General features: G+C 43.2%; 1 protein-coding gene across 2 annotated transcripts in view; it reads right to left on the reverse strand.

The window, feature by feature from the left end:
• ARID4B (AT-rich interaction domain 4B) overlaps positions 1-27,547 on the reverse strand; it is a 402,063-nt gene that overhangs the window by 18,578 nt on the left and 355,938 nt on the right. For both annotated transcript variants that reach the window (XM_069769485.1, XM_069769484.1), the window contains exons 21-23: positions 23,958-24,071; positions 20,104-20,304; positions 7,921-8,067 (exon numbers count right to left, since the gene is read on the reverse strand). In XM_069769485.1, coding sequence (XP_069625586.1) covers positions 7,921-8,067; positions 20,104-20,304; positions 23,958-24,071 — 462 coding nt within the window. The remainder of the gene's footprint in view (positions 1-7,920; positions 8,068-20,103; positions 20,305-23,957; positions 24,072-27,547) is intronic.

The raw sequence follows: 27,547 nt of genomic DNA on the forward strand, positions 1-27,547 counted from the left end.
GGCTTAATTAACTGGATATTACGTGTGACTATCATCATGAACCGAGTTGTAGGTTAGGGAGGAGGTCTTTTTGTTTTTAAGGGGATATGAGATGTTCATTGTTAGTGAAATTTTTTTCACTATTTTGCTCCTTGTAATATCTCTAAAGTGCTCAATAAAAATGTATCTGATAAAAAAAAAGAAAGTTGAGTCAAGCAAGTCTCAAGAAAACCTAGGAAATAAACATGCCTTCTGTGAGAAAGCTGAAATTGAGGTGTCATTGAACCTTCCAATAAGACAATTATCACAAGCATAAAACAAGCAGAAGATTTCCAACGTGGCCATCAGTTACCGGACTTGAACCCCATTAAAAATCTAAAGAAGGAGGTTGCAGTATGCAAACCCAAGAATATTGGTGAATTGGAAACCATTGCCCATGAGGAATTAACGCAAATTTATTGCCAGAAGGTAGTGTCTAACTAAACATCACATTTACAGCAGGTTGTAACAGAGAAAGGGTGCCCTACTAAGTACTAAAGACACTTGCTATGAAGTGGTTGACTAATTCTGAGAATGTAGTAGTCATCACAAGTGGCATTTTGTGTTAAACTTGGAGAAAACACTCAGTTGTGTTGAGATTTTTGCATTTTTCTTGTTTAATTGATTTATTGCAAACAGAAGAACATTTGTATATTTTTCTAATAAAAACTAATTTGCAATGGAGGCTCGATTATTTTGATAGCAACTGTATATTAGTGCAAAATGCCTCTTTCTCTACCTATGTTATGTTCTTTAGCCCTTATACCTTCTGAATTTACCAGTACCTGATAAAAAGGTACTGATTTTTAGAAAGACCACGTCACATCTGCCCATAGAATCTATGAAAAAGTGAGGTGAAGAAGAGACTAGCTTCTATTATCTCTTGAATACGCTTCACCCGCAGCAGAGAAGAAAATATCCTGCTCCCCAAACTCTCTGCAGTCTATCCTCAGAAACAGCAGTCAAGAGGGGATTGAATTGAGGGCATTCAAGGGAGCAAGGAATCCAGCACTCGGGTGCAAAAATCCTTTATCATTAACTATGTCTGTCTCTTTTTGTTGGGTAAGGCTGAAAGGAAGAGGGAATTCATTAATCTGGCTTATTACCAGGAGGGCGAATCTGTGGGTCATTTGCTGTCCCTGGTGGCTTCTGCCCAGAGAAATACTTCCTTTGTCCATTCTCTGGTGTCGGGGAGCGGTATGGCTGTCTCTGAGACTTCAGAGATTTTAGAGGTTTTTGCGGATTTTTATGCGGACTTATATTCCTCTCGAGTGGATGGGTCGATGGAGGGCATGGTGGCGTTCCTTGAGGAATTGGAGCTCCCAAGGCTGAGTGACATAGAGAGGATTTGGAGGCTCCCATCACGGAGGAGGAGTTGGGTCGGGCATTGCAATCTATGGCTAATGGAAAGGCGCCTGGCGTAGATGGATTTCCTGCCGAAATTTATAAAAACTTGGGGGAAGTGCTGATCCCTAGATTAAAGGCGGTCCTGGAGGAGGCTAGGAGTAGAGGAAGTCTGCCGGCATCTATGCGAGAGGCCATAATAGTGGTGATTCCTAAGAAGGGGAAGGACTCGAAACAGCCGGATTCATATCGGCCAATCTCCTTGCTCACTATAGATGTTAAACTCCTGACTAAGGTATTGGTGATGAGGTTGACAAGTGTCATTTCCGGCCTGGTGCACTCAGACCAGTCTGGCTTTATGTCTGATAGGTCCACTGCGATTAACTTACGAAGGCTGTATATGAATTTGCAACTCAGATCTGATAACTGTGGCCAGAGAGTTATTGCATCTTTAGACGCCCATAAGGCGTTCGATAGTGTGGAGTGGGGGTATCTCTGGCAGGTGTAGCGGAGTATGGGGTTTGGCCCGCAGTTCATATCTTGGATTCGGCTGATGTACTCGATGCCGATGGCCAGGGTTAGGGTGAACGGGGAGTTATCACGGACCATACAACTGGCTAGAGGGACGAGGCAGAGGTGTCCGCTCTCTCGTCTTTTGTTTGCTTTGGCTGTGGAACCACTGGCTGCTAAGCTTCAACGGTCTGATGAGGTGTCTGGGTTTAAATATGGGATGATTGAAGAAAGGGTGGCGTTGTATGCGGATGACATTCTGCTATTTCTGGCTGACCCGGTTGTGTCCTTGGAGGGAGCCTTTGGGATTATTGAACGATTCGGATCGGTGTCGGGACTTAAGATAAACTGGAGTAAGTCTATCTTGTTTAAGGTGGACGACGCTGGTGGGGAGCCACTGGAGGATGGGCGACTGAAGGTGACGAGCCAATTTAAGCACCTTGGAATATGGGTATCTATGCCTGTTACTGATTATATACATAGGAATCTGACTCCAATCTTAGGTGTTCTTAAGGCAAAAGTAAATGCTTGGCCTATCTGTGGTAGGTAGGGTGAATCTTATCAAAATGATTCTGATGCCGAAAATATTGTATATTCTTCATAATGCGCCAGTTTGGATACCGCGCGGGAAATTTAGACAGATTAACTCTCTGTTTAGGAATTTAATATGGGGGAGACAATATCCGCGTATCAAACTGGAGACACTTCAGCGACCCAAGGAAGATGGAGACCTGGCACTGCCTAACCCTGTAATATATATTAATTAAGTAACACACAGTATACCCACAGTTGGTTTACAGAGATTTTGCCATCATAATATCTCTCAAAAAGAGAGGTGCAAAAATTAAATAGACTAGAAATATAGTCAACCACCAGGGTGCGCTGTGCCTGATTGCAGTGAAAAACCACTGCACAAGAGATAAAACCAAAGCAATACCACAGGGACCAAAAGAAGAAAAAACATACAAGGCGTAGGAATATTAAAATATGGCTTTATTAAAAGAAATGCCAATGATTACATAATCAAAAGGAAAATATTAAAAACAAAACCACTTCCGCTCAGCAACAGGATTACAGGGCTGTATATATTCACCAGCAATCTGGCCTCCCCAATACCAGGATATAAAATAAGGGGCTGTACAAAAAGCGCTATAATGTGCAAAAAAAGGAAGGTGGAAAATACAAAATTATGTCTATATAAAAAAACAAAATATATAAATATATATAAAAATACTGTGCAAATCTGCTCATAAAACGTGTAAAGTAAAATGGTGTTTACAATACTAAAAAATATATAACATATATCACGTGCAAAAAAATAAAAAATTGTTAATTATATTGCACAAGTAAAGCCGTGAATCATCACTCAATGTGCAAAAAAAAGGGGAAGGGGTTAATATAACCCTATAATGTAAACCACGTTTACTCAAATAAGGTGCAAATAAGAAATAAAGTGATAATGTGCCACAACCTAGCTCAAATCAAGTAAAGTGCACCATTGCAGACAGCTACCACACATACATAGTGATAGCGTCTGCCCAAATTTGCATATTTCAATGTGCAGATGTACAGCCGAAATTAAAGATGTTACCTATACCTGGGGGGCTCTCTCCTGTGCCAGCACGTGCCCAACGCGCGTTTCGGAATTAACCTTCGTCAGGGGGTGGTATAGGTAACATCTTTAATTTCGGCTGTACATCTGCACATTGAAATATGCAAATTTGGGCAGACGCTATCACTATGTATGTGTGGTAGCTGTCTGCAATGGTGCACTTTACTTGATTTGAGCTAGGTTGTGGCACATTATCACTTTATTTCTTATTTGCACCTTATTTGAGTAAACATGGTTTACATTATAGGGTTATATTAACCCCTTCCCCTCTTTTTTGCACATTGAGTGATGATTCACGGCTTTACTTGTGCAATATAATTAACAATTTTTTATTTTTTTGCACGTGATATATGTTATATATTTTTTAGTATTGTAAACACCATTTTACTTTACACGTTTTATGAGCAGATTTGCACAGTATTTTTATATATATTTATATATTTTGTTTTTTTATATAGACATAATTTTGTAGTTTCCACCCCCCCTTTTTTGCACATTATAGCGCTTTTTGTACAGCCCCTTATTTTATATCCTGGTATTGGGGAGGCCAGATTGCTGGTGAATATATACAGCCCTGTAATCCTGTTGCTGCGCGGAAGTGGTTTTGTTTTTAATATTTTCCTTTTGATTATGTAATCATTGGCATTTCTTTTAATTAAACCATATTTTAATATTCCTACGCCTTGTATGTTTTTTCTTCTTTTGGTCCCTGTGGTATTGCTTTGTTTTTTTTTTTGTTTTTTTACTGCCTAACCCTGAAATATATTTTCTTGCAGCCCAAAGTCAGCATCTAAAGGGATGGGCACTTGAGGGGTCATCTGGAGCGGTACAGCGGCTGATGGAAGTGGTGACAAAAAGGCCAGTAGTACAATGTTTGGAGGATGGATCCCTGGGGGCTCTGGTGAAATTATACCCGACTGTGTTGTTGATATGTAGGCTGTGGGGTAGATTGAGGCATATACGTGGGATCACGGACTTGACTAGATTCTCTCCGCTATGGCATAACAATAATCTGCAGGAGTTTGAGGCATTGGGGGTACTGACAGAATGGCAGGGCAAAGGGATTCAGTACGTGTATCAAATAATTGAGCGAGGTGAGTTGAAATCATTTTCCCAATTGCAGGCGGAATTTGGTCTTGGGACTGCAGGGGAGTATCAGTATTTGTGGATGAGGCATGCTTTTGGAGCTCAGAATAGGAATGGAGGTATTAGAATTCAAAGGGATATAGTGCTGGAGTATGTGTGTAATGAAGGGACTACTGGGGGGTTATATCTACTTTGTATAAAGACCTGCTACACACTTTCCTGTTGGGGCATCCGATAATGGCGAGAGCTAAGTGGGAAAGGGATCTGGGTCTGATGGATAACGAGACTTGGGAGTCGGTGCTAGAATGAGTCCCAAGACTGTCACTGAGCGAACCGTATAGGCTGTCACAGCTCTATGTGATACACAGAGTTTATAAGTCTCCGATAGTACTATATAAGGCAGGTTTGCGGGATGATTCTGAATGCCTGAGGTGTAAATCTACAGAAGCTGATATATTTCATATGATGTGGACGTGTCCGAGACTGGCTGCCTTTTGGTTGGTAGCTTTGAATCGTATGGAAGGTGCGTATGGATGCACGGTGCCAAGGGATCCACTTGTGTGCTTGTTGGGATGCGTGGATGAGATTGGAGTGGATAACAACCTGAAGATAGCTATTGCTAGATTGTTATACATGGCTAGGAAGGTAATAGCTCGAAATTGGATCAGGGAAGAACCGCCTTCAAGAGGAGAATTCCTCCAGTATGTGAAGCAGGGCCGATACTGGAAAAGGGGTTTTATAAAAAGAGAGGGAAAATTGAAGTGTTCAATAAACTGTGGTCTCCTTGGATTACCATGGGATAGGGGTATTATAGAAATTGAGTGAATTAAGGTTCCTAATTAATGGTAATGTAAAATGTGGCTTACATTATTGGCTGAGGGATTACCGTATATACTCGAGTATAAGCCGACCCGAGTATAAGCCGACCCCCCTAATTTTGCCACAAAAAAACTGGGAAAACCTATTGACTCGAGTATAAGCCTAGGGTGGAAATGCAGCATTTACCGGTGAATTTAAAAAATAAAAATAGATCATTATTTCCCCATAGCTGTGCCATATAGTGCTCTGCACCGTTCATTATTTCCCCATAGCTCTGCCATATAGTGCTCTGCACCATTCATATTGCCCCATATCTGTGCCCCATATAGTGCTCTGCACCATTCATACTGCCCCATATAGTGCTCTGCACCGTTCATACTGCCCCCATATAGTGCTCTGCACCGTTCATACTGCCCCCATATCTGTGCCCCATATAGTGCTCTGCACCGTTCATACTGCCCCATATAGTGCTCTGCACCGTTCATACTGCCCCCATATCTGTGCCCCATATATGCTCTGCACCGTTCATACTGCCCCATAGATGCTCTGCACCGTTCATACTGCCCCCATAGATGCTCTGGACCGTTCATACTGCCCCCATAGATGCTCTGCACCGTTCATACTGCCCCCATAGATGCTCTGCACCGTTCATACTGCCCCATATATGCTCTGCACCGTTCATACTGCCCCCATAGATGCTCTGCACCGTTCATACTGCCCCCATAGATGCTCTGCACCGTTCATACTGCCCCCATAGATGCTCTGCACCGTTCATACTGCCCCATATATGCTCTGCACCGTTCATACTGCCCCCATAGATGCTCTGCACCGTTCATACTGCCCCCATAGATGCTCTGCACCGTTCATACTGCCCCCATAGATGCTCTGCACCGTTCATACAGCCCCCATAGATGCTCTGCACCGTTCATACTGCCCCCATAGATGCTCTGCACCGTTCATACTGCCCCCATAGATGCTCTGCACCGTTCATACTGCCCCCATAGATGCTCTGCACCGTTCATACTGCCCCCATAGATGCTCTGCACCGTTCATACTGCCCCCATAGATGCTCTGCACCGTTCATACTGCCCCCATAGATGCTCTGCACCGTTCATACTGCCCCCATAGATGCTCCACATAAATCTGTGCCGCTGCTGCAATAAAAAAAAAAAAAAAGCCATACTCACCTCTCTTGATTGCAGCTCCCGGCGTCTCGTTCCGGCGTCCGGTCCCGGCGTCTCCCCGCTCTGACTGATCAGGCAGAGGGCGCGGCGCAGACTATATGCGTCATCGCGCCCTCTGACCTGAACAGTCAGAGCGGAGCGGAGCGACGCCGGGAAGACGGAGCGGCGGCTGGAACGGGGACAGGTAAATATGACATACTTATCTGGTCCCGACGTCCGGCTCCCTCTGCCTGTCCCACGGTCTTCTGTGCTGCAGCTTCTTCCTCTATCAGCGGTCACCGGCACCGCTGATTAGAGAAATGAATAGGCGGCTCCACCCCTATGGGAGGTGGAGCCGCCTATTCATTTCTGTAATGAGCGGTCCCACGTGACCGCTGAAGAGGGGAAGTAGCTGCAGCACAGAAGACCGTGGGACGGCAGACGGAGCATCAGGATCGCTGGGACTAGGTAAGTATGCCTCAGCGCCCTCTCCCCCTCACCCGCCGACCCTGCCACCCACCTTGACTCGAGTATAAGCCGAGAGGGGCACTTTGAGCCCAAAAATTTGGGCTGAAAATCTCGGCTTATACTCGAGTATATACGGTAGTTATTCTATTGTTTTAATGATGGAAGTGCTAAGCGTTGGGATTGAAGGGGGTTGTTTGAAGGGGAAAAACTTTGTATTGAAAATGAGAATGTAACATGTCAATTATCTTGTTATTCTTAATAAAAACTTATTTGAATTACAAAAAAAACTATGTCTGTCTCTACATTTGCACCTGCTTTCTCCTTTCTACATACTTTTTTTGGGCAACTATTACCATATCTAAGTGAAAAGGAAAAGTCGTCTCCTCTTTGGCCACTGATTTTATCTGTGAAGTCAGAATGAAGCACAACAATTTAGTGGACAAGGAGAAGAGGAGGACGAAGGGAGACAGCCGAATTGTCTTAACTTAGATTGTATTATTGATTAAAGGTTATTTGCTTTATAATCAAATGGAAACTATAAAGTCTGTTTCCAACGTAAATAAAAAGTTAGTATAGTAGTGAATCTGTTGTAAAAATGTCAGATTGACTTACAGAGTGTTTTATCTTACAAAAAGAGTTTTATCTGGCCATTTAAAAAAAATACTGCAAGTCTGTTTGTTAGCTTTGCTCATAAACAGATGGTAACCACCACTACTGTTCTGTAGGAGCTGTTGGCAGACCACAGGCACCATTCACTGGTTGCCCACTGTTTTAAATGAAGCAGTAAGAGGGGTTCGACTGTATCTCCATAAGTCTCATTATCTGTATGAATGGAAGAACATAAAGCAGAGTTTTCTAACATCGTAAGAATAGCTGATGATAATGATGAAAAACACATACCTTCCCTTTCTTTCTTCTTAGAATGTTTTCTTCTTCTATCAATGGAAGCTACTTCAGATTTTAATGACACATAGTGTTTCCGAAGCTCTTTAAGTTTTTCCTGAAGAAATGCAATGCGTTCTACGCTTGCCATGTTTTCCAGATCAGCTGAAAACAATATCACATACTCAATAAGCAGATATCAAAAGCAGACATGAAATAGTTTACTATTGTTTATTATTTCCTTTATTAAACAAATGAGCAGCAATGTTTTATAATTAGAGGACAGAAAATGCTTATACTATTGGAGGCCCAAGCAAACACAATAAAATAGCATCACTATAAACATTGATGCATTTCTGTATGCATCCCACTGAAACTCTGGAGGAGGAGTGAACTCCATCACTTCATGGGGACTGGAATAATCGATTACATTTTTCTGTCACTTCCATGACAGTTACTTCAGCGGCTTGCTATAAATGCTCATACCCTGCTTAACTGTATGCAGATAAGACAGCAGGGCAGTGTGTGCCTTCCCTTTGGCTGCCCCTGCTACAGCACCTGTTTTGGACCTTAACCCCTTAAGCCCCGAGGGTGGTTTGCACGTTAATGACCGGGCCAATTTTTACAATTCTGACCACTGTCCCTTTATGAGGTTATAACTCTGGAACGCTTCAACGGATCTTGGCGATTCTGACATTGTTTTCTCGTGACATATTGTACTTCATTTTAGTGGTAACATTTATTCGATATAACTTGCGTTTATTTGTGAAAAAAACGGAAATTTGGCGAAAATTTAGAAAATTTCGCAATTTTCCAACTTTAAATTTTTATGCCCTTAACCCCTTCATGACCCAGCCTATTTTGACCTTAAAGACCTTGCCGTTTTTTGCAATTCTGACCAGTGTCCCTTCATGAGGTAATAACTCAGGAACGCTTCAATGGATCCTAGCGGTTCTGAGATTGTTTTTTCGTGACATATTGGGCTTCATGTTAGTGGTAAATTTAGGTCAATAAATTCTGTGTTTATTTGTGATAAAAACGGAAATTTGGCGAAAATTTTGAAAATTTCGCAATTTTCAAATTTTGAATTTTTATTCTGTTAAACCAGAGAGTTATGTGACACAAAATAGTTAATAAATAACATTTCCCACACGTCTACTTTACATCAGCACAATTTTGGAAACAAAATTTTTTTTTGCTAGGAAGTTATAAGGGTTAAAATTTGACCAGCGATTTCTCATTTTTACAACGAAATTTACAAAACCATTTTTTTTAGGGACCACCTCACATTTGAAGTCAGTTTGAGGGGTCTATATGGCTGAAAATACCCAAAAGTGACACCATTCTAAAAACTGCACCCCTCAAGGTGCACAAAACCACATTCAAGAAGTTTATTAACCCTTCAGGTGCTTCACAGCAGCAGAAGCAACATGGAAGGAAAAAATGAACATTTAACTTTTTAGTCACAAAAATGATTTTTCAGCAACAATTTTTTTATTTTCCCAATGGTAAAAGGAGAAACTGAACCACGTAAGTTGTTGTCCAATTTGTCCTGAGTACGCTGATACCTCATATGTGGGGGTAAACCACTGTTTGGGCGCACGGCAGGGCTTGGAAGGGAAGGAGCGCCATTTGACTTTTTGAATGAAAAATTGGCTGCACTCTTTAGCGGACACCATGTCACATTTGGAGAGCCCCCGTGTGCCTAAAAATTGGAGCTCCCCCACAAGTGACCCCATTTTGGAAACTAGACGCCCCAAGGAACTTATCTAGATGCATAGTGAGCCCTTTAAACCCCCAGGTGCTTCACAAATTGATCCGTAAAAATGAAAAAGTACTTTTTTTTCACAAAAAAATTCTTTTAGCCTCAATTTTTTCATTTTCACATGGACAACAGGATAAAATGGATCCTAAAATTTGTTTGGCAATTTCTCCTGAGTACACCGATACTTCACATGTGGGGGTAAACCACTGTTTGGGCACATGGTAAGGCTCGGAAGGGAAGGAGCGCCATTTGACTTTTTGAATGAAAAATTATCTCCATCGTTAGCGGACACCATGTCGCGTTTGGAGAGACCCTGTGTGCTTAAACATTGGAGCTCCTCCACAAGTGACCCCATTTTGGAAACTGGACCCCCCAAGGAACTTATCTAGATGCCTAGTGAGCACTTTAAACCCTCAGGTGCTTCACAAATTGATCCGTAAAAATGAAAAAGTACTTTTTTTTCACAAAAAATTTATTTTCGCCTCAATTTTTTCATTTTCACATGGGCAATAGGATAAAATGGATCCTAAAATTTGTTGAGCAATTTCTCCCGAGTACGCCGATACCTCATATGTGGGGGTAAACCACTGTTTGGGCACACGGCAGGGCTCGGAAGGGAAGGCGCGCCTTTTAACTTTTTGAATGGAAAATTTGCTCCAATTGTTAGCGGACACCATGTCGCATTTGGAGAGCCCCTGTGTGCCTATGCAATGGAGCTCCCCCACAAGTGACCCCATTTTGGAAACTAGACCCCCCAAGGAACTTATCTAGATGCATACTGAGCACTTTAAACCCCCAGGTGCTTCACAGAAGTTTATAATGCAGAGCCATGAAAATAAAAAATAATTTTTCTTTTCGCAAAAATGATTTTTTAGCCTGGAATTTCCTATTTTGCCAATGGTAATAGGAGAAATTGGACCACAAATGTTGTTGTCCAGTTTGTCCTGAGTATGCAGATACCCCATATGTGGGGGTAAACCACTGTTTGGGCGCATGGCAGGGCTCAGAAGGGAAGGCACGCCATTTGGCTTTTTAAATGGAAAATTATCTCCAATCATTAGTGGACACCATGTCGCGTTTGGAGAGCCCCTGTGTGCCTAAACATTGGAGATCCCCCACAAATTACCCCATTTTGGAAACTAGACCCCCAAAGGAACTAATCTAGATGTGTAGTGAGCACTTTGAACCCTCAAGTGCTTCACAGAAGTTTATAACGCAGAGCCATGAAAATAAAAAAAAAAAATTATTTTCTCAAAAATGAATTTTAGCCCGCAATTTTTTATTTTCCCAAGGGTAACAGGAGAAATTTGACCCCAAAAGTTGTTGTCCAGTTTCTCCTGAGTACGCTGATACCCCATATGTGGGGGTAAACCACTGTTTAGGCACATGCTGGGGCTCGGAAGTGAAGTAGTGACGTTTTGAAATGCAGACTTTGATGGAATGCTCTGTGGGCGTCACGTTGCGTTTGCAGAGCCCCTGATGTGGCTAAACAGTAGAAACCCCCCACAAGTGTCCCCATTTTGGAAACTAGACCCCGAAAGGAACTTATCTAGATGTGAGGTGAGCACTTTGAACCCCCAAGTGCTTCACAGAAGTTCATAACACAGAGCAGTGAAAATAATAAATACGTTTTCTTTCCTCAAAAATAATTTTTTAGCCCAGAATTTTTTATTTTCCCAAGGGTTACAGGAGAAATTGGACCACAAAAGTTGTTGTCCAGTTTCTCCTGAGTACGCTGATACCCCATGTGTGGGGGTAAACCACTGTTTGGGCACACGTGGGGGCTCAGAAGGGAAGTAGTGACTTTTGAAATGCAGACTTTGATGGAATGGTCTGCGGGCGTCACATTGCGTTTGCAGAGCCCCTGGTGTGCCTAAACAGTAGAAACCCCCCACAAGTGACCCCATTTTGGAAACTAGACCCCCCAAGGAACTTATCTAGATATGTGGTGAGCACTTTGAACCCCCAAGTGCTTCACAGACGTTTACAACGCAGAGCCGTGAAAATAAAAAATCATTTTTCTTTCCTCAAAAATGATGTTTTAGCAAGCAATTTTTTATTTTCTCAAGGGTAACAGGAGAAATTGGACCCCAGTAATTGTTGCGCAGTTTGTCCTGAGTATGCTGGTACCCCATATGTGGGGGTAAACCACTGTTTGGGCACACGTCGGGGTTCGGAAGTGAGAGAGCACCATTTGAATTTTTGAATACAAGATTGGCTGGAATCAATGGTGGCGCCATGTTGCGTTTGGAGACCCCCTGAAGTGCCTAAACAGTGGAAACCCCTCAATTCTACCTCCAACACACCCCTAACCCTTATCCCAACTGTAGCCGTAACCCTAATCACAACCCTAACCCCAACACACCCCTAACCACAACCCTAACCCCAACACACCCCTAACCCTAACCACAACCCTAATTCCAACCGAACCCTAAGGCTATGTGCCAACGTTGCGGATTCGTATGAGATTTTTCAGCACCATTTTTGAAAAATCCGCGGGTAAAAGGCACTGCGTTTTACCTGTGGATTTACCGTGGATTTCCAGTGTTTTTTGTGCGGATTTCACCTGTGGATTCCTATTGAGGAACAGGTGTAAAACGCTGCGGAATCCGCACAAAGAATTGGCATGCTGCGGAAAATACAACGCAGCGTTCCCGCGCGGTATTTTCTGCACCATGGGCACAGCGGATTTGGTTTTCCATATGTTTACATTGTACTGTAAACCTGATGGAACACTGCTGCGGATCCGCAGCCAAATCCGCACCGTGTGCACATAGCCTAATTCTAAAGGTATGTGCACACGCTGCAGAAAATGCTGCGGATCCGCAGCAGTTTCCCATGAGTTTACAGTTCAATGTGAGCCTATGGGAACCAAAAATCGCTGTACACATGCTGCGGAAAAACTGCACGGAAACGCAGCGGTTTACATTCCGCAGCATGTCACTTCTTTCTGCGGATTCCGCAGCGGTTTTACAACTGCTCCAATAGAAAATCGCAGTTGTAAAACCGCAGTGAAATGCGCAGAAAAACCGCGGTAAATCCACGATAAATCGGCAGCGGTTTAGCACTGTGGATTTTTCAAATCCGCTGCGGAAAAATCCGCATAGGACCAGAATACGTGTGCACATACCGAAACCCTAACCCTAGCCCTAACCCTAGCCCTAACCCTAGCCCTAACCCTAGCCCTAACCCTAGCCCTACCCCTAACCCTAACCCTACCCCTAACCCTAGTTCTTACCCCAACCTTAGTGAAAAAAAAAAATTCTTTATTTTTTTTATTGTCCCTATCTATGGGGGTGACAAAGGGGGGGGTCATTTACTATTTTTTTTATTTTGATCACTGAGATAGGTTATATCTCAGTGATCAAAATTCACTCTGGAACGAATCTGCCTGCCGGCAGATTCGGCGGGCGCACTGCACATGCGCCCGCCATTTTGGAAGATGGCGGCGCCCAGGAAAGAAGACGGACGGACCTCGGGCGGCCAGGTAAGTATAAGGGGGGGGGAGATCAGGGCACGGGGGGGGGGGGGGGCGTCGGAGCACGGGGGGGTGGATCGGAGCATGGGGAGGGGGGGTGGATCGGAACACGGGAGGGAGGATTGGAGCACGGGGGAGGATTGGAGCACGGGGTGGGGGATCGCTGTGCGGGGGGGGGGGTGGATCGGAGCACGGGGGGGGATCGGAGTGCGGGGGGGTTTGATTGGAGCGCGGGGGGTGTGATTGGTGCACGGGGGAAGCGGACAGGAGGACGGGGGAGCGGAGCACAGGACCGAGGGGAGCGGACCACAGATCGGGGGGCCGGGGGGGCGATCGGTGGGGTGGGGTGGGTGCACATAAGTGTTTCCAGCCATGGCCGATGATATTGCAGCATCGGCCATGGCTGGATTGTAATATTTCACCAGTTTTTTAGGTGAAATATTACAAATCGCTCTGATTGGCAGTTTCACTTTCAACAGCCAATCAGAGCGATCGTAGCCACGAGGGGGTGAAGCCACCCCCCCTGGGCTAAACTACCACTCCCCCTGTCCCTGCAGATCGGGTGAAATGGGAGTTAACCCTTTCACCCGATCTGCAGGGACGCGATCTTTCCATGACGCATATGCTGCGTCATGGGTCGGAATGGCACCGACTTTCATGACGCAGCGTATGCGTCAATGGTCGGGAAGGGGTTAAATCACAGAGATATGTCACGCAAAATACTTAATAAGTAACATTTCCCACATGTCTACTTTACATCAGCACAATTTTGGAACCAAAATTTTTTTCCGTTAGGGAGTTATAAGGGTTAAAAGTTTACCAGCAATTTCTCATTTTTACAATACCATTTTTTTTTAGGGACCACATCTCATTTGATGTAATTTTGAGGGGTCTATATGATAGAAAATACCCAAGTGTGACACCATTCTAAAAACTGCACCCCTCAAGGTGCTCAAAACCACATTCAAAAAGTTTATTAACCCTTCAGGGGTTTCACAGGAATTTTTGGAATGTTTAAATAAAAATGAATATTTAACTTTTTTTCACACAAAATTTATTTCAGCTCCAATTTGTTTTATTTTACCAAGGGTAACGGGATAAAATGGATGCCAAACATTGTTGTACAATCTGTACTGAGTACGCTGATACCCCATATGTGGGGGTAAACCACGGTTTGGGCGCATGACAGAGCTCGGAAGGAAAGGAGCGCCATTTGACTTTTCAATGCAAAATTGACAGGAATTGAGATGGGACGCCATGTTGCGTTTGGAGAGCCCCTCATGTGCCTAAACATTGAAACCCCCCACAAGTGACACCATTTTGGAAAGTAGACACCCTAAGGAACTTATTTAGATGTGTGGTGACCACTTTGACCCAACAATTGCTTCACAGAAGTTTATAATGCAGAGCCGTAAAAATAAAAAATCATATTTTTTCACAAAAATGATCTTTTCGCCCCCAATTTTTTATTTTCCCAAGAGTAAGAGAAGAAATTGGACCTCAAAAATTGTTGGCCAATTTGTCCTGAGTACGCTGATACCCCATATATGGGTGTAAACCATTGTTTGGGCGTATGGCAGAGCTCGGAAGGGAAGGAGCGCCATTTTACTTTTCAATGCAAAATTGACATGGGATGCCATGTTGCGTTTGGAGAGCCCCTGATGTGCCTAAACATTGAAATCCCCACAAGTGACACCATTTTGGAAAGTAGACCCCTTAAGGAACTTATCTAGAGGTGTGGTGAGCACTTTGACCCAACAAGTGCTTCACAGAAGTTTATAATGCAGAGCCGTAAAAATAAAAAATCATATTTTTTCACAAAAATAATCTTTTCGCCACCAATTTTTTACTTTCCCAAGGGTAAGAGAAGAAATTAGACCACAAAAGTTGTTGTGCAATTTGTCCTGAGTGCGACGATACCCCATATGTGGGGGTAAACCACTGTTTTGGCGCATGACAGAGCTCGGAAGGAAAGGAGCGCCATTTGACTTTTCAATGCAAAATTGACAGGAATTGAGATGGGACGCCATGTTGCGTTTGGAGAGCCCCTCATGTGCCTAAACATTGAAACCCCCCACAAGTGACACCATTTTGGAAAGTAGACACCCTAAGGAACTTATCTAGAGGTGTGGTGAGTACTTTGACCCAACAAGTGCTTCACAGAAGTTTATATTGCAGAGCCGTAAAAATAAAAAATCATATTTTTTCACAAAAATAATCTTTTCACCAGCAATTTTTTATTTTCCCAAGGGTAAGCGAAGAAATTAGACCACAAAAGTTGTTGTGCAATTTGTCCTGAGTGCGACGATACCCCATATGTGGGGGTAAACCACTGTTTGGGCGCATGGCAGAGCTCGGAAGGAAAGGAGCGCCATTTGACTTTTCAATGCAAAATTGACTGGAATTGAGATGGGACGCCATGTTGCGTTTGGAGAGCCCCTGATGTGCCTAAACATTGGAACCCCTCACAAGTGACACCATTTTGAAAAGTAGACCCCTTAAGGAACTTATCTAGATGTGTGGTGAGCACTTTGACCCAACAAGTGCTTCACAGAAGTTTATAATGCAGAGCCGTAAAAATAAAAAATCTTATTTTTTCACAAAAATGATCTTTTCGCCCCCAATTTTTTATTTTCCCAAGGGTAAGAGAAGAAATTAGACCACAAAAGTTGTTGTGCAATTTGTCCTGAGTGCGACGATACCCCATATGTGGGGGTAAACCACTTTTTGGGTGCATAGCAGAGCTCGGAAGGGAAGGAGCGCCATTTGACTTTTCAATGCAAAATTGACTGGAATTAAGATGGGACGCCATGTTGGTTTGGAGAGCCCCTGATGTGCCTAAACATTAAAACCCCCCACAAGTGACACCATTTTGGAAACTAGACCCCCTAAGGAACTTATCTAGATGTGTTTTGAGAGCTTTGAACCCCCAAGTGTTTCACTACAGTTATTATTTTTTAGCCCCCAGTTTTGTATTTTCACAAGGGTAACAGAATAAATTGGACCCCAAAAGTTGTTGTCCAATTTGTCCTGAGTACGCTGATACCCCATATGTGGGGGGGAACCACTGTTTGGGCGCATGGCAGAGCTCGGAAGGGAAGGAGCGCCATTTGGAATGCAGACTTAGATGGATTGGTCTGCAGGAGTCACGTTGCATTTGCAGAGCCCCTGATGTACCCAAACAGTACAAACCCCCCACAAGTGACCCCATATTAGAAACTAGACCTCCCAAGGAACTTATCTAGATGTGTTGTGAGAACTTTGAACCCCTAAGTGTTTCACTACAGTTTATAACGCAGAGCCGTGAAAATAAAAATTCTTTTTTTTTCACAAAAATGATTTTTTAGCCCCCAGCTTTGTATTTTTACAAGGGTAACAGAATAAATTGGACCCCAAAAGTTGTTGTTCAATTTGTCCTGAGTACGCTGATACCCCATATGTGGGGGGGAACCACTGTTTGGGCGCATGGCAGAGCTCGGAAGGGAAGGAGCGCCATTTGGAATGCAGACTTAGATGGATTGGTCTGCAGGAGTCACGTTGCATTTGCAGAGCCCCTGATGTACCCAAACAGTACAAACCCCCCACAAGTGACCCCATATTAGAAACTAGACCTCCCAAGGAACTTATCTAGATGTGTTGTGAGAACTTTGAACCCCTAAGTGTTTCACTACAGTTTATAACGCAGAGCCGTGAAAATAAAAATTCTTTTTTTTTTTCACAAAAATGATTTTTTAGCCCCCAGCTTTGTATTTTTACAAGGGTAACAGAATAGATTGGACCCCAAAAGTTGTTGTTCAATTTGTCCTGAGTACGCTGATACCCCATATGTGGGGGGGAACCACTGTTTGGGCGCATGGCAGAGCTCGGAAGGGAAGGAGCGCCATTTGGAATGCAGACCTAGATGGATTGATCTGCAGGCGTCACGTTGCATTTGCAGAGCCCCTGATGTACCCAAACAGTAGAAACCACCCACAAGTGACCTCATATTGGAAACTAGACCTCCCACGGAACTTATCTAGATGTGTTGTGAAAACTTTGAACCCCCAAGTGTTTCACTACAGTTTACAACGCAGAGCCGTGAAAATAAAAAATCCTTTTTTTTCCCACGAAAATGATTTTTAGCCCCCCAAATTTTTATTTTCCCAAGGATAACAAGAGAACTTGGACCCAAAAAGTTGTTGTCCAATTTGTCTCGAGTACGATGATACCCAAACCCCTGTTTGGGCGCACGGGAGAGCTCGGAAGTGAAGGAGCACTGTTTTACTTTTTCAATGCAGAATTGGCTGGAATTGAGATCGGACGCCATGTCGCGTTTGGAGAGCCCCTGATGTGCCTAAACAGTGGAAACCCCCCAATTATAAATGAAACCCTAACCCAAACACACCCCTAACCCTAATCCCAACTGTAACCCTAACCACACACCTAACCCTGACACACCCCTAATTCTAATCCCAACCTTAATCCCAACCGTAAATGTAATCCAAACCCTAACCCTAGCCCTAACCCTAGCCCTAACCCTAATGGGAAAATGGAAATAAATACATTTTTTTAAATTTTATTATTTTCCCCTAAGGCTAGGTTCACATTGCGTTAGGGAAATCCGTTTAGCACTAGCGGATTGCGCTAACGCAATGTCTTTTTAGGTGTCGTGTTTAGTGGTCGCGTTAACGATCGGACCTCGGGCGCGCCGCGGACGCTGCAAGCAGCGTCTGAGGCGCGCCACAAAAGAATGGCACCTTGCTAGCGCGAGCTGAAAATGGCACGCTCTAGCGATGCGCTACACCCGAAAATCACATTGCTGTCAATGGTTGTGCTAACGGACCCGTTGCACGGCGTTAATTGTGACATTTTCGCCGTGCAACGCTGTCCGTTAGCGTTAACCAATTAACACAATGTGAACCTAGCCTAACTAAGGGGGTGATGAAGGGGGGTTTGATTTACTTTTATAGCGTTTTTTATATCGGATTTTTATGATTGGCAGCCGTCACACACTAAAAGACGCTTTTTATAGCAAAAAAGTTTTTGCGTCTCCACATTTTGAGACCTATAATTTTTCCATATTTTGGTCCACAGAGTCATGTGAGGTCTTGTTTTTTGCGGGACGAGTTGACGTTTTTATCGGTTACATTTTCGGACACGTGACAGTTTTTGATCGCTTTTTATTCCGATTTTTTGTGAGGCAGAATGACCGAAAACCAGCTATTCATGAATTTCTTTTGGGGGAGGCGTTTATACCGTTCCGCGTTTGGTAAAATTGATGAAGCAGTTTTATTCTTCGGGTCACTACGATTACAGCGATACCTCATTTTTATCATTTTTTTAATGTTTTGGCGCTTTTATACGATAAAAGCTATTTTATAGAAAAAATAATTATTTTGGCATCGCTTTATTCTGAGGACTATAACTTTTTCATTTTTTTGGTTATGATGCTATATGGCAGCTGGTTTTTTGCGGGACAAGATGACGTTTTCAGAGGTACCATGGTTATTTATATCCGTCTTTTTGATCGCGTGTTATTCCACTTTTTGTTCAGCGTTATGATAATAAAGCGTTGTTTTTTGGATCGTTTTTTTTTTTTTTTTCTTACGGTGTTCACTGAAGGGGTTAACTAGTGGGCCAGTTTTATAGGTCGGGTCGTTACGGACGCGGCGATACTAAATCTGTGTACTTTTATTGTTTTTTTGTTTTTTTTTAGGTAAAGAAATGTATTTATGGGAATAATATTTTTTTTTTTCTGCTTTATTTAGGAATTTTTTTTTTTTTTTTTTACAAGTGTGGAAATTTTTTTTTTAACTTTTTCACTTTGTCCCAGGGGGGGACATCACAGATCACCGATCTGACAGTGTGCACAGCACTCTGTCAGATCGGTGATCTTACATACAGCCGGGCAGGATTAGAGCTGCAGCTGCAGCCTGATCCTGACCCGGAAGTGCTCCCTGCAGGACCCGGATGCAGCCCGGCGGCCATTTTGGATCAGGGGACTGCAGGGAGAAGACGCTCGGTACACGGTGAGTACATCACCGTGTACCGATCGTCTCAGGGAAGCCCGCAGGGAGCCCCCTCCCTGCGCGATGCTTCCCTGCACCGCCGGCACACCGCGATCATCTTTGATCGCGGTGTGCCGGGGGTTAATGTGCCGGGAGCGGTCCGTGACCGCTCCTGGCACATAGTGCCGGATGTCAGCTGCGATAGGCAGCTGACACCCGGCCGCGATCGGCCGCGCTTCCCCCGTGAGCGCGGCCGATCGCATATGACGTACTATCCTGTCACTGGGAATTAAGTCCCAGGTCACCTGGACGGGATAGTACGTCATATGGGATTAAGGGGTTAAAGTTAAAGTTCTTTCAGTTCTCTGAATGCAGCGCTCTGTATAACCCTGCCCACACTCTTGATTGGCAGGTTTACTCTGCATAGGCAGAAAGCTGACAATCAGAGGTGGGCGGGGTTATGCAGAGCTCATGAAAATGGAGAACTACTGGCTGCAGCAAGTTTACTAGTCTTCTAATGATAATCTCTTGCTGATAAAACAGTGACTTTATCAAAAGTACACTATGCAGCCCAGTAAGTGACACATTGCTGTAATCACAATCTCTGCTCCTACATTATATTGCTCTTTGATAAAGTAGTAAAAACCTGGTGATTGATTCCCTTTAATGTGTGAATGTCACATATCTTGACAAGGGGTTACTCTATCAGTGAAGAGGTGGGCACACAATTTTGGTGAGAACACTGAGCATTTGAAAAAGAAGCATGCAAGGGAAATGTAGAAACTTTTTCCATGCACTAAATCCCCAAACTCAGGCTCCACACAAAGAACATCCCATATTAACTTCTACTAGATGAAAATCAAGATAACTTCTTGTTAGCCTACTCAAAAGGTGCATTTACTTATAAAGCTACTGTACTTGTCACAATCTAAAGTACACTAAATTAATAATACAAAAAAATATATACATACATAACTGGAAACTCCACTTGTACACTTTAGGTAAACAATCACTATATTCCTTCTGAAAAGATTCTCTCTCTTTGTTTTTCACATATTTTTCTTGTGCAGACAATCCAGATGACATTTTGGCATGTTTTGATGCTACACTAGAACATGACTTTGAAGTCTGAAGTTCACCAGCGGAAAAGTCTTCACTATCACTGGTATTAGCTGAAAAAACAAAAGAAGATAAAAATAATTGTGCTTGTTAATGTGCTATAGCCTCCTTCTCATACCCCTCGCTTGGCCCCCATAAAGTAATAGAGCCTATACTCACTCCCCATGCTGGCGCTTTTCCTGCAGTGTCGGCACACGCGGTCCTGGGGCTCTCATGCGGTTGTTGTGACATGTGATGACAGCGCCCAATCAGCGCCCGCCTCTTGTACAATTGAGCAGAAAGAACAAGTCCAAGATCAGCTGCAGCCCAGGCTTCCTCTTCATGCTCGATTTTTCTGAAGGCAGAGATAGTGACGCCGGTGCTGAGTGGGTGCTGGTGTCACAACAACCGCACGAGAGCCCTGGGACCGACAGTGCCGACACCACGGGAACAATGCCAGCACGAGAGGTGCCAACCATTTTGATCAAGAAGGGGTTGTCCTAGTAGCAGACAACCCCTTTAACTCTAGCACCACTTATGGGATGTAGCAATACTAAAAGTAAATCGACCCTTTAAACAAGCCTTGCCACATGACTTAAGATAAGAAGCCAAACCGAAAAATCAATTTCCAAACATGTTTTGGGGTGTTTGCTCCTCTTCAGTGCAAAGCAAGAGACTTGATTTAACTATGTGAGGCCTCTTACTAGGGAGGTAAGGGTAAATGTTTCTCTTTGTAGAAAGTGCCAAGCCAGCGTAAGGTAATCACCCTGAAAAAAAATGTCTGCAAATGGAGATTCTGATTTGACTTCTTATCCTAAGTCAGGGATGTCCACCTCAAGGAGGGCCAAAATTAAAAGCTTGGACAAAGTCGCAAGCCAACCTTTATATTTATTAAAAGTTTTACCTTATCATTAACTATAACAATGAATTTTTTTATATGGAAACAAACATAAAAGGGATTGTTCCGTGAACAAAGTACATTTTACTTAATAGATCTTAGAATAAAATAATGGAATAGGTTATGTAAGAGCAGTAAAAAGCATATGGCCCAATCTAGTTTAAATATGTAATAACAAAGGTTAAAAAAACTTGAATAATACAGATAGCAAACAAAAGTGTCCCCAAACACAGTATGATACCCCAACAGTGAATTGTTCCACAGTACCTTCCACACACATGATATGATGACCCACAGCCACAGCACAAATTTGGGTCAACTAAAATCCCAGATCCTTAGATCACGAACAGAACAGACATTTATAGGACACTTTATAACTTTCCCAAATTCTCATGAAAAAAATGTACAGCAAATCCTGTACTGAACTACTGTACCCAATTATTACATATTTTAGGAGTCTGGAGTCCATTTTATACCAACTACACCAAAATGGACACGAGCTATAGTGCTTCATACAGTATAATTGTTACGGAACTGCAACACAGAACTAGAATAGAAGGGGGGAAAACTGACCCTGCACTGAGACTAGGCGGACACCCTACGATGGAGTAGGCGACCCATTCCTTGCGAATAGACCCACTGACGATCCTAGGTTAAACTCAAGCTAAGACCTATAGACAGGGGGAAGGAGGTCCCTGAAAGATCCAAGGACTGAGTATAAAAACAGGTCACCTCCTAATTGAAAACACAGAGACGGTTGCAGAAACCAACTGAAAATAGAAACTAAGGATAGCATAACCAGAGATCCCAGAACTGCACAATATCAAACACAGAAAGCTATCAAAGCACCTAGCCAGAACTCTAGCGGATTAACACTGTTGTCCAGCAAGGAATGGGAGGCAGGCGCTGGGTAATAAAGGGTGATACAATCACCTGACCTAAGGCAACCCAGCACCAGGGGAAAAAGACCAGCAGCCAGAAAACCACAACAAGATGGCGGATAGTCAAAAACAAAACAGATTCTAACAATAATAGCCCCACATACTGCTCCATATAGTATAATGAACACCACATAGCACTCCATATAGTATAGAGGGCCGCATATAGTGCTCCATAGCATATAATGGCCCCACATTGTGCTCCATACAGTATAATAGTCCCACATAGTGCTTCATATAGTATAATGGACACCACATAGTACTCCATACAGTATAGAGGGCCGCATATAGTTCTCCATAGCGTATAATGGCCCCACATTGTGCTCCATACAGTATAATAGTCCAACATAGTGCTTCATATAGTATAATGGACACCACATAGTACTCCATACAGTATAGAGGGCCGCATATAGTTCTCCATAGCGTATAATGGCCCCACATTGTGCTCCATTCAGTATAATAGTCCAACATAGTGCTTCATATAGTATAATGGACACCACATAGTACTCCATACAGTATAGAGGGCCGCATATAGTTCTCCATAGCGTATAATGGCCCCACATTGTGCTCCATACAGTATAATAGTCCAACATAGTGCTTCATATAGTATAATGGACACCACATAGTACTCCATACAGTATAGAGGGCCGCATATAGTGCTCCATAGTATATAATGGCCCCACATTGTGCTCCATACAGTATAATAGTCCCACATAGTGCTTCATATAGTATAATGGACACCACATAGTACTCCATACAGTATAGAGGGCCGCATATAGTTCTCCATAGAGTATAATGGCCCCACTTAGTGCTCCATAAAGTATAATGAGCCCTATATAGAGCTTCATACACTTAAATGGGCATCACATTACAAAAAAACCCCCTCTCCTTTGCCTGTTACCCCACTGCTCTGGTCTCTTTATGGTATAATCAGATCCTCTGAACATCTCGGTACACTGGGCGCGTTGTAATAATGTCATCATGCGTTGCGTTTAGGCGTCAGAGGGGGAATGATTGGAGAGGGAGCATCAGTTGATGCGTGCTCCTCCATGATTGCTTTCAACTGTATAGACATCTCGGATGCCGATATAAGTTGAAAGTATGATACAGGGTGAAAGTGCGATGTCGGGCGGGAGGGGAGAACTGCCCGGCATTACGAGACAAATATACTCACCCTGAGGGTCAGATTTGGCTCGCGGGCCAGAGTTTCATATATGTGTCCCAACTCATGTGGTAAGGTTCATTGAAGAGTCAATATTGACTATTAGGAATCTTACATCCAATAGGTGGCACTAGAGTTCCAGTCCTTTTCCTGTCTGAAGAGGCCATTTTCAAATTTAAATTTCCAGAGGAGCATTGCATGACCCATAAGTCTCCTAAAGCTGGCCTTGCACTCTCCACAAGGAGAAATATGCCACCTTAAACTCTATTATTGTATTTCATCAGGGCACTAAATATTTCATCCACAATGGAACCTCTGAGGCAATCAACCAAAATAGCACTGTGGTTGGACCTGACAAAGAAAAACAAAGGTCTACTTGTGGTTGCAAAATAAAGAGACTCCAGATCCACGAACTGTGATTCTTTATTCACATAAGCAATTCGGAAGACATGCACAGTCAGCGATAAAAATACACATGACCCGCATCAACGCGTTTCAGGTGTCTGCGCGCTCATGATGCATAGTTTTGGAAAGTGACCTCTTATGTTGTCTATCCGGTGAACCCAAGTGCACTAATTAGCTTAGCTCATTAAAATCTGTTACAGTGCGCACATGATATAAAAACAACATAAAATATATAGAAATAAAAACACTTTGACAATTTGATGTTAGATGACTAAACATTTTTATCACATAATTCTAGCAAAAAGTAAACTTGAATAAACTTACTCATTTTCCTCTTATTGACTTGACTTATTGACATTGACTTGTGGTTTCGTTTTAGCTTCTTTACACTACAATTTCCCATATGATCTCCATTATCTTCAGTTAGTCTTTTTTGACCTAGTTGTAAAAGAAGGTAGAAACAAATGTAACAGTTTAATGGATCAAAATCATATATGCTTAGATTCGTTCTTGATAAAACTGTATAGTACTTATTATTATACCCGTGTAACCAAACACCATGAATGTCCCCACTGCTCCCAGGACCAGCGCCACTTCTTCTGTTGGCCTGATGCAGGAGTTTCCTGTGTCCACATGTCATCACCATTGGGTGAGAAGGCTTGCTATCTGCTTTTTCCAATAGGTAAGCTAGCCCTCCTTCACTGACACAGCCAGTGACCGGAGAAGTTACCCATGCACAGATGTGCTCTCACATAACAGGCTATGAAGAAAAATGCAACCGACGCCATGCAACTGTCCAATCCATGTGCAGGGACGGTAAGTTTTCAGACCCCTTTAAATTTTTCACTCTTTGTTTCATTGCAGCCATTTGGTAAATTCAAAAAAGTCGATTTTTTTTTTTCACATTACCCCTTTCTGACCTCGGACGGGATAGTACGTCCGAGGTCAGAAGCCCCGCTTTGATGCGGGCTCCAGCGGTGAGCCCGCACCAAAGCCGGGACATGTCAGCTGTTTTGAACAACTGACATGTGCCCGTAATAGGCGCGGGCAGAATCGCGATCTGCCCGCGCTTATTAACTAGTTAAATGCCGCTGTCAAACGCAGACAGCGGCATTTAACTACCGCATCCGGCCGGAAATGACGGCATCGCCGACCCCCGTCACATGATCGGATGTCGGCGATGCTTAAGAATAGTAACCATAGAGGTCCTTGAGACCTCTATGGTTACTGATCGCCGGTAGCTGTGAGCGCCACCCTGTGGTCGGCGCTCACAGCACACCTGATTTTCTACTACATAGCAGCGAACAGCAGATCGCTGCTATGTAGCAGAGGCGATCGCGTTGTGCCTGCTTCTAGCCTCCCATGGAGGCTATTGAAGCATGGCAAAAGTAAAAAAAAAAAGTTAAAAAAAATGTGAAAAAAATAAAAAAAAAAATATAAAAGTTTAAATCACCCCCCTTTCGCCCCAATCAAAATAAATCAATAAAAAAAATCAAATCTACACATATTTGGTATCACCGCGTTCAGAATCGCCCGATCTATCAATTAAAAAAAAGCATTAACCTGATAGCTAAACGGCGTAGCGAGAAAAAAATTGAAACGCCAGAATTAAGTTTTTTTGATCGCCGCGACATTGCGTTAAAATGCAATAACGGGCGATCAAAAGAACGTATCTGCACCAAAATGCTATCATTAAAAACGTCATCTCGGCACGCAAAAAATAAGCCCTCAACCGACCCCAGATCATGAAAAATGGAGACGCTACGAGTATCGGAAAATGGCGCAAATTTTTTTTTTTAGCAAAGTTTGGAATTTTTTTTCAACACTTAGGTAAAAAATAACCTAGTCATGTTAGGTGTCTATGAACTCGTACTGACCTGGAGAATCATAATGTCAGGTCAGTTTTAGCATTTAGTGAACCTAGCAAAAAAGCCAAAGAAAAAAAAAAAGAATGGGACTGCATTTTTGCAATTTCACCGCACTTGGAATTTTTTTCCCGTTTTCTAGTACACGACATGCCAATGATGTCATTCAAAAGTACAACTCGTCCCGCAAAAAATAAGCCCTCACATGGCCAAATTGACGGAAAAATAAAAAAGTTATGGCTCTGGGAAGGAGGGGAGTGAAAAACGAACACGGAAAAACGAAATATCCCAAGGTCAGGGGTTAATGTACACTCTCAAGATGGGGTGCAGAGTGTACATTTATGAGAAAAAAAATAGGTATTAAGCTTACCGTTAATTATGTTTCCAGGAGTCCATACTGACAGCACCCTGGAGGACGTCCTCCTCCCCCTTTGCTGGGACAGGAAACACACGAGAGTTCAAAAGGGCATGTCCCACCCCCAATCCTCAGTGTTGTAACAAGAACCACCTCATGGACATGCAGAAAAAAAGACTTTTTAAATAGAAACAATATATATATATATATATATATATATATATATATATATATATATACACACACATTAGATTAGTCATAAACATATTTACTCATATAATAACATGCATACATTTTATACCAGAACATAATACATCTTATGTCAGGCATCATACATAGAGGATCTCAGTACTACTACCAGTGCTGTCAGTATGGACTCCTGGAAACATAATTAACGGTAAGCTTAATACCTATTTTCCAGGACGTCCCTCCTGACAGCACCCTGGAGAGTACCAAAGCACCTCCTTAGGGTGGGATTACTGCCTGGAGAACCCTTCTCCCAAATGCCGTATGTTGACCAGACAGAACATCAAGTTTATAGTGTCTACAAAATGTATTAGCACTAGCCCAAGTGGCTGCCTTACAGATCTGCTCAAGAGATGCACCTGCTCTCTCAGCCCACGAAGTAGCTATCCCTCTAGTAGAATGAGCGTGAAGACCCCTTGGAGAAGGAAGCCCTTCAGACTGATAAGCCTCGGAGATCACCGAAGTGATCCAACGAGCAATAGAAGCTTTAGAAGCCTTCTTACCCTTATTCTTCCCTCCAAACAAAATAAACAAATTCGGGTCGATACGCCATGAGTTGGTGGCTGCTAAGTAGTCTAGAACCGCCTGTCTGACATCGAGGGAATGAAGGGCTCGTTCTTTCTCATTAGCCGGATTATTACAGAAGGATGGTAGCACGATCTCCTGATTTCTGTTTTTTACTGACCCCACTTTTGGAATAAAGGAGGGATCCAATCTAAGAACTAGACTATCTTCTCTAATCTGAAGGTAAGGGTCCCTAATACATAGGGCCTGGATTTCCCCCACTCTTTTAGCCGTAGTAATTGCCACTAGGAATGCTGTTTTACGAGTGAGTACAGAAATGGGCATATTTTCGGCCGGGGCGAAAACATCTTTACAGAGGAATCTGAGGACCAGATTTAGGTCCCAGGATGGCGAGATCTGTCTAATAGTAGGGCGCAACCTCTGGGTGGCTCTGATAAACCTGACTATCCACGGGTGAGATGCTAGGGGGTAGTCAAGAAAAGAACTAAGTGCCGAAATCTGCACTTTCAGAGAGCTAGGTTTGAGACCTTTATCAAACCCGGCCTGCAGGAAGTCTAAAATTCTAGGTAAGTCGGGAGCACCTGCCGTAACCTCAGACCTGCCACCCTCCAGACAGAAACGTCTCCAGATCTTCAGGTAAATTGCCGATGTGACTGGCTTTCTGCAGGATTTTATAGTAGAGATCACCTGATCTGATAGCCCTCTAGCCTTCAGGATGCTCCTTTCAGGATCCATGCAGAGAGATGGAGATTCTCTGGGCTTGGGTGGTACACCGGACCCTGATGGATTACATCTGCTCTGAGAGGAAGCTCTACTGGGTTCTCTACTGCCAGATCCAGCAAGAGAGAGAACCAGCTCCTTCTCGGCCAAAATGGTACGATCAATATGACCCGAGCCTGATCCTCCTTGATCTTCTTGAGCAC

Source organism: Ranitomeya imitator, chromosome 5 (genome assembly GCF_032444005.1).
Source record: "Ranitomeya imitator isolate aRanImi1 chromosome 5, aRanImi1.pri, whole genome shotgun sequence".
Taxonomy (NCBI): Eukaryota; Metazoa; Chordata; class Amphibia; order Anura; family Dendrobatidae; genus Ranitomeya; species Ranitomeya imitator.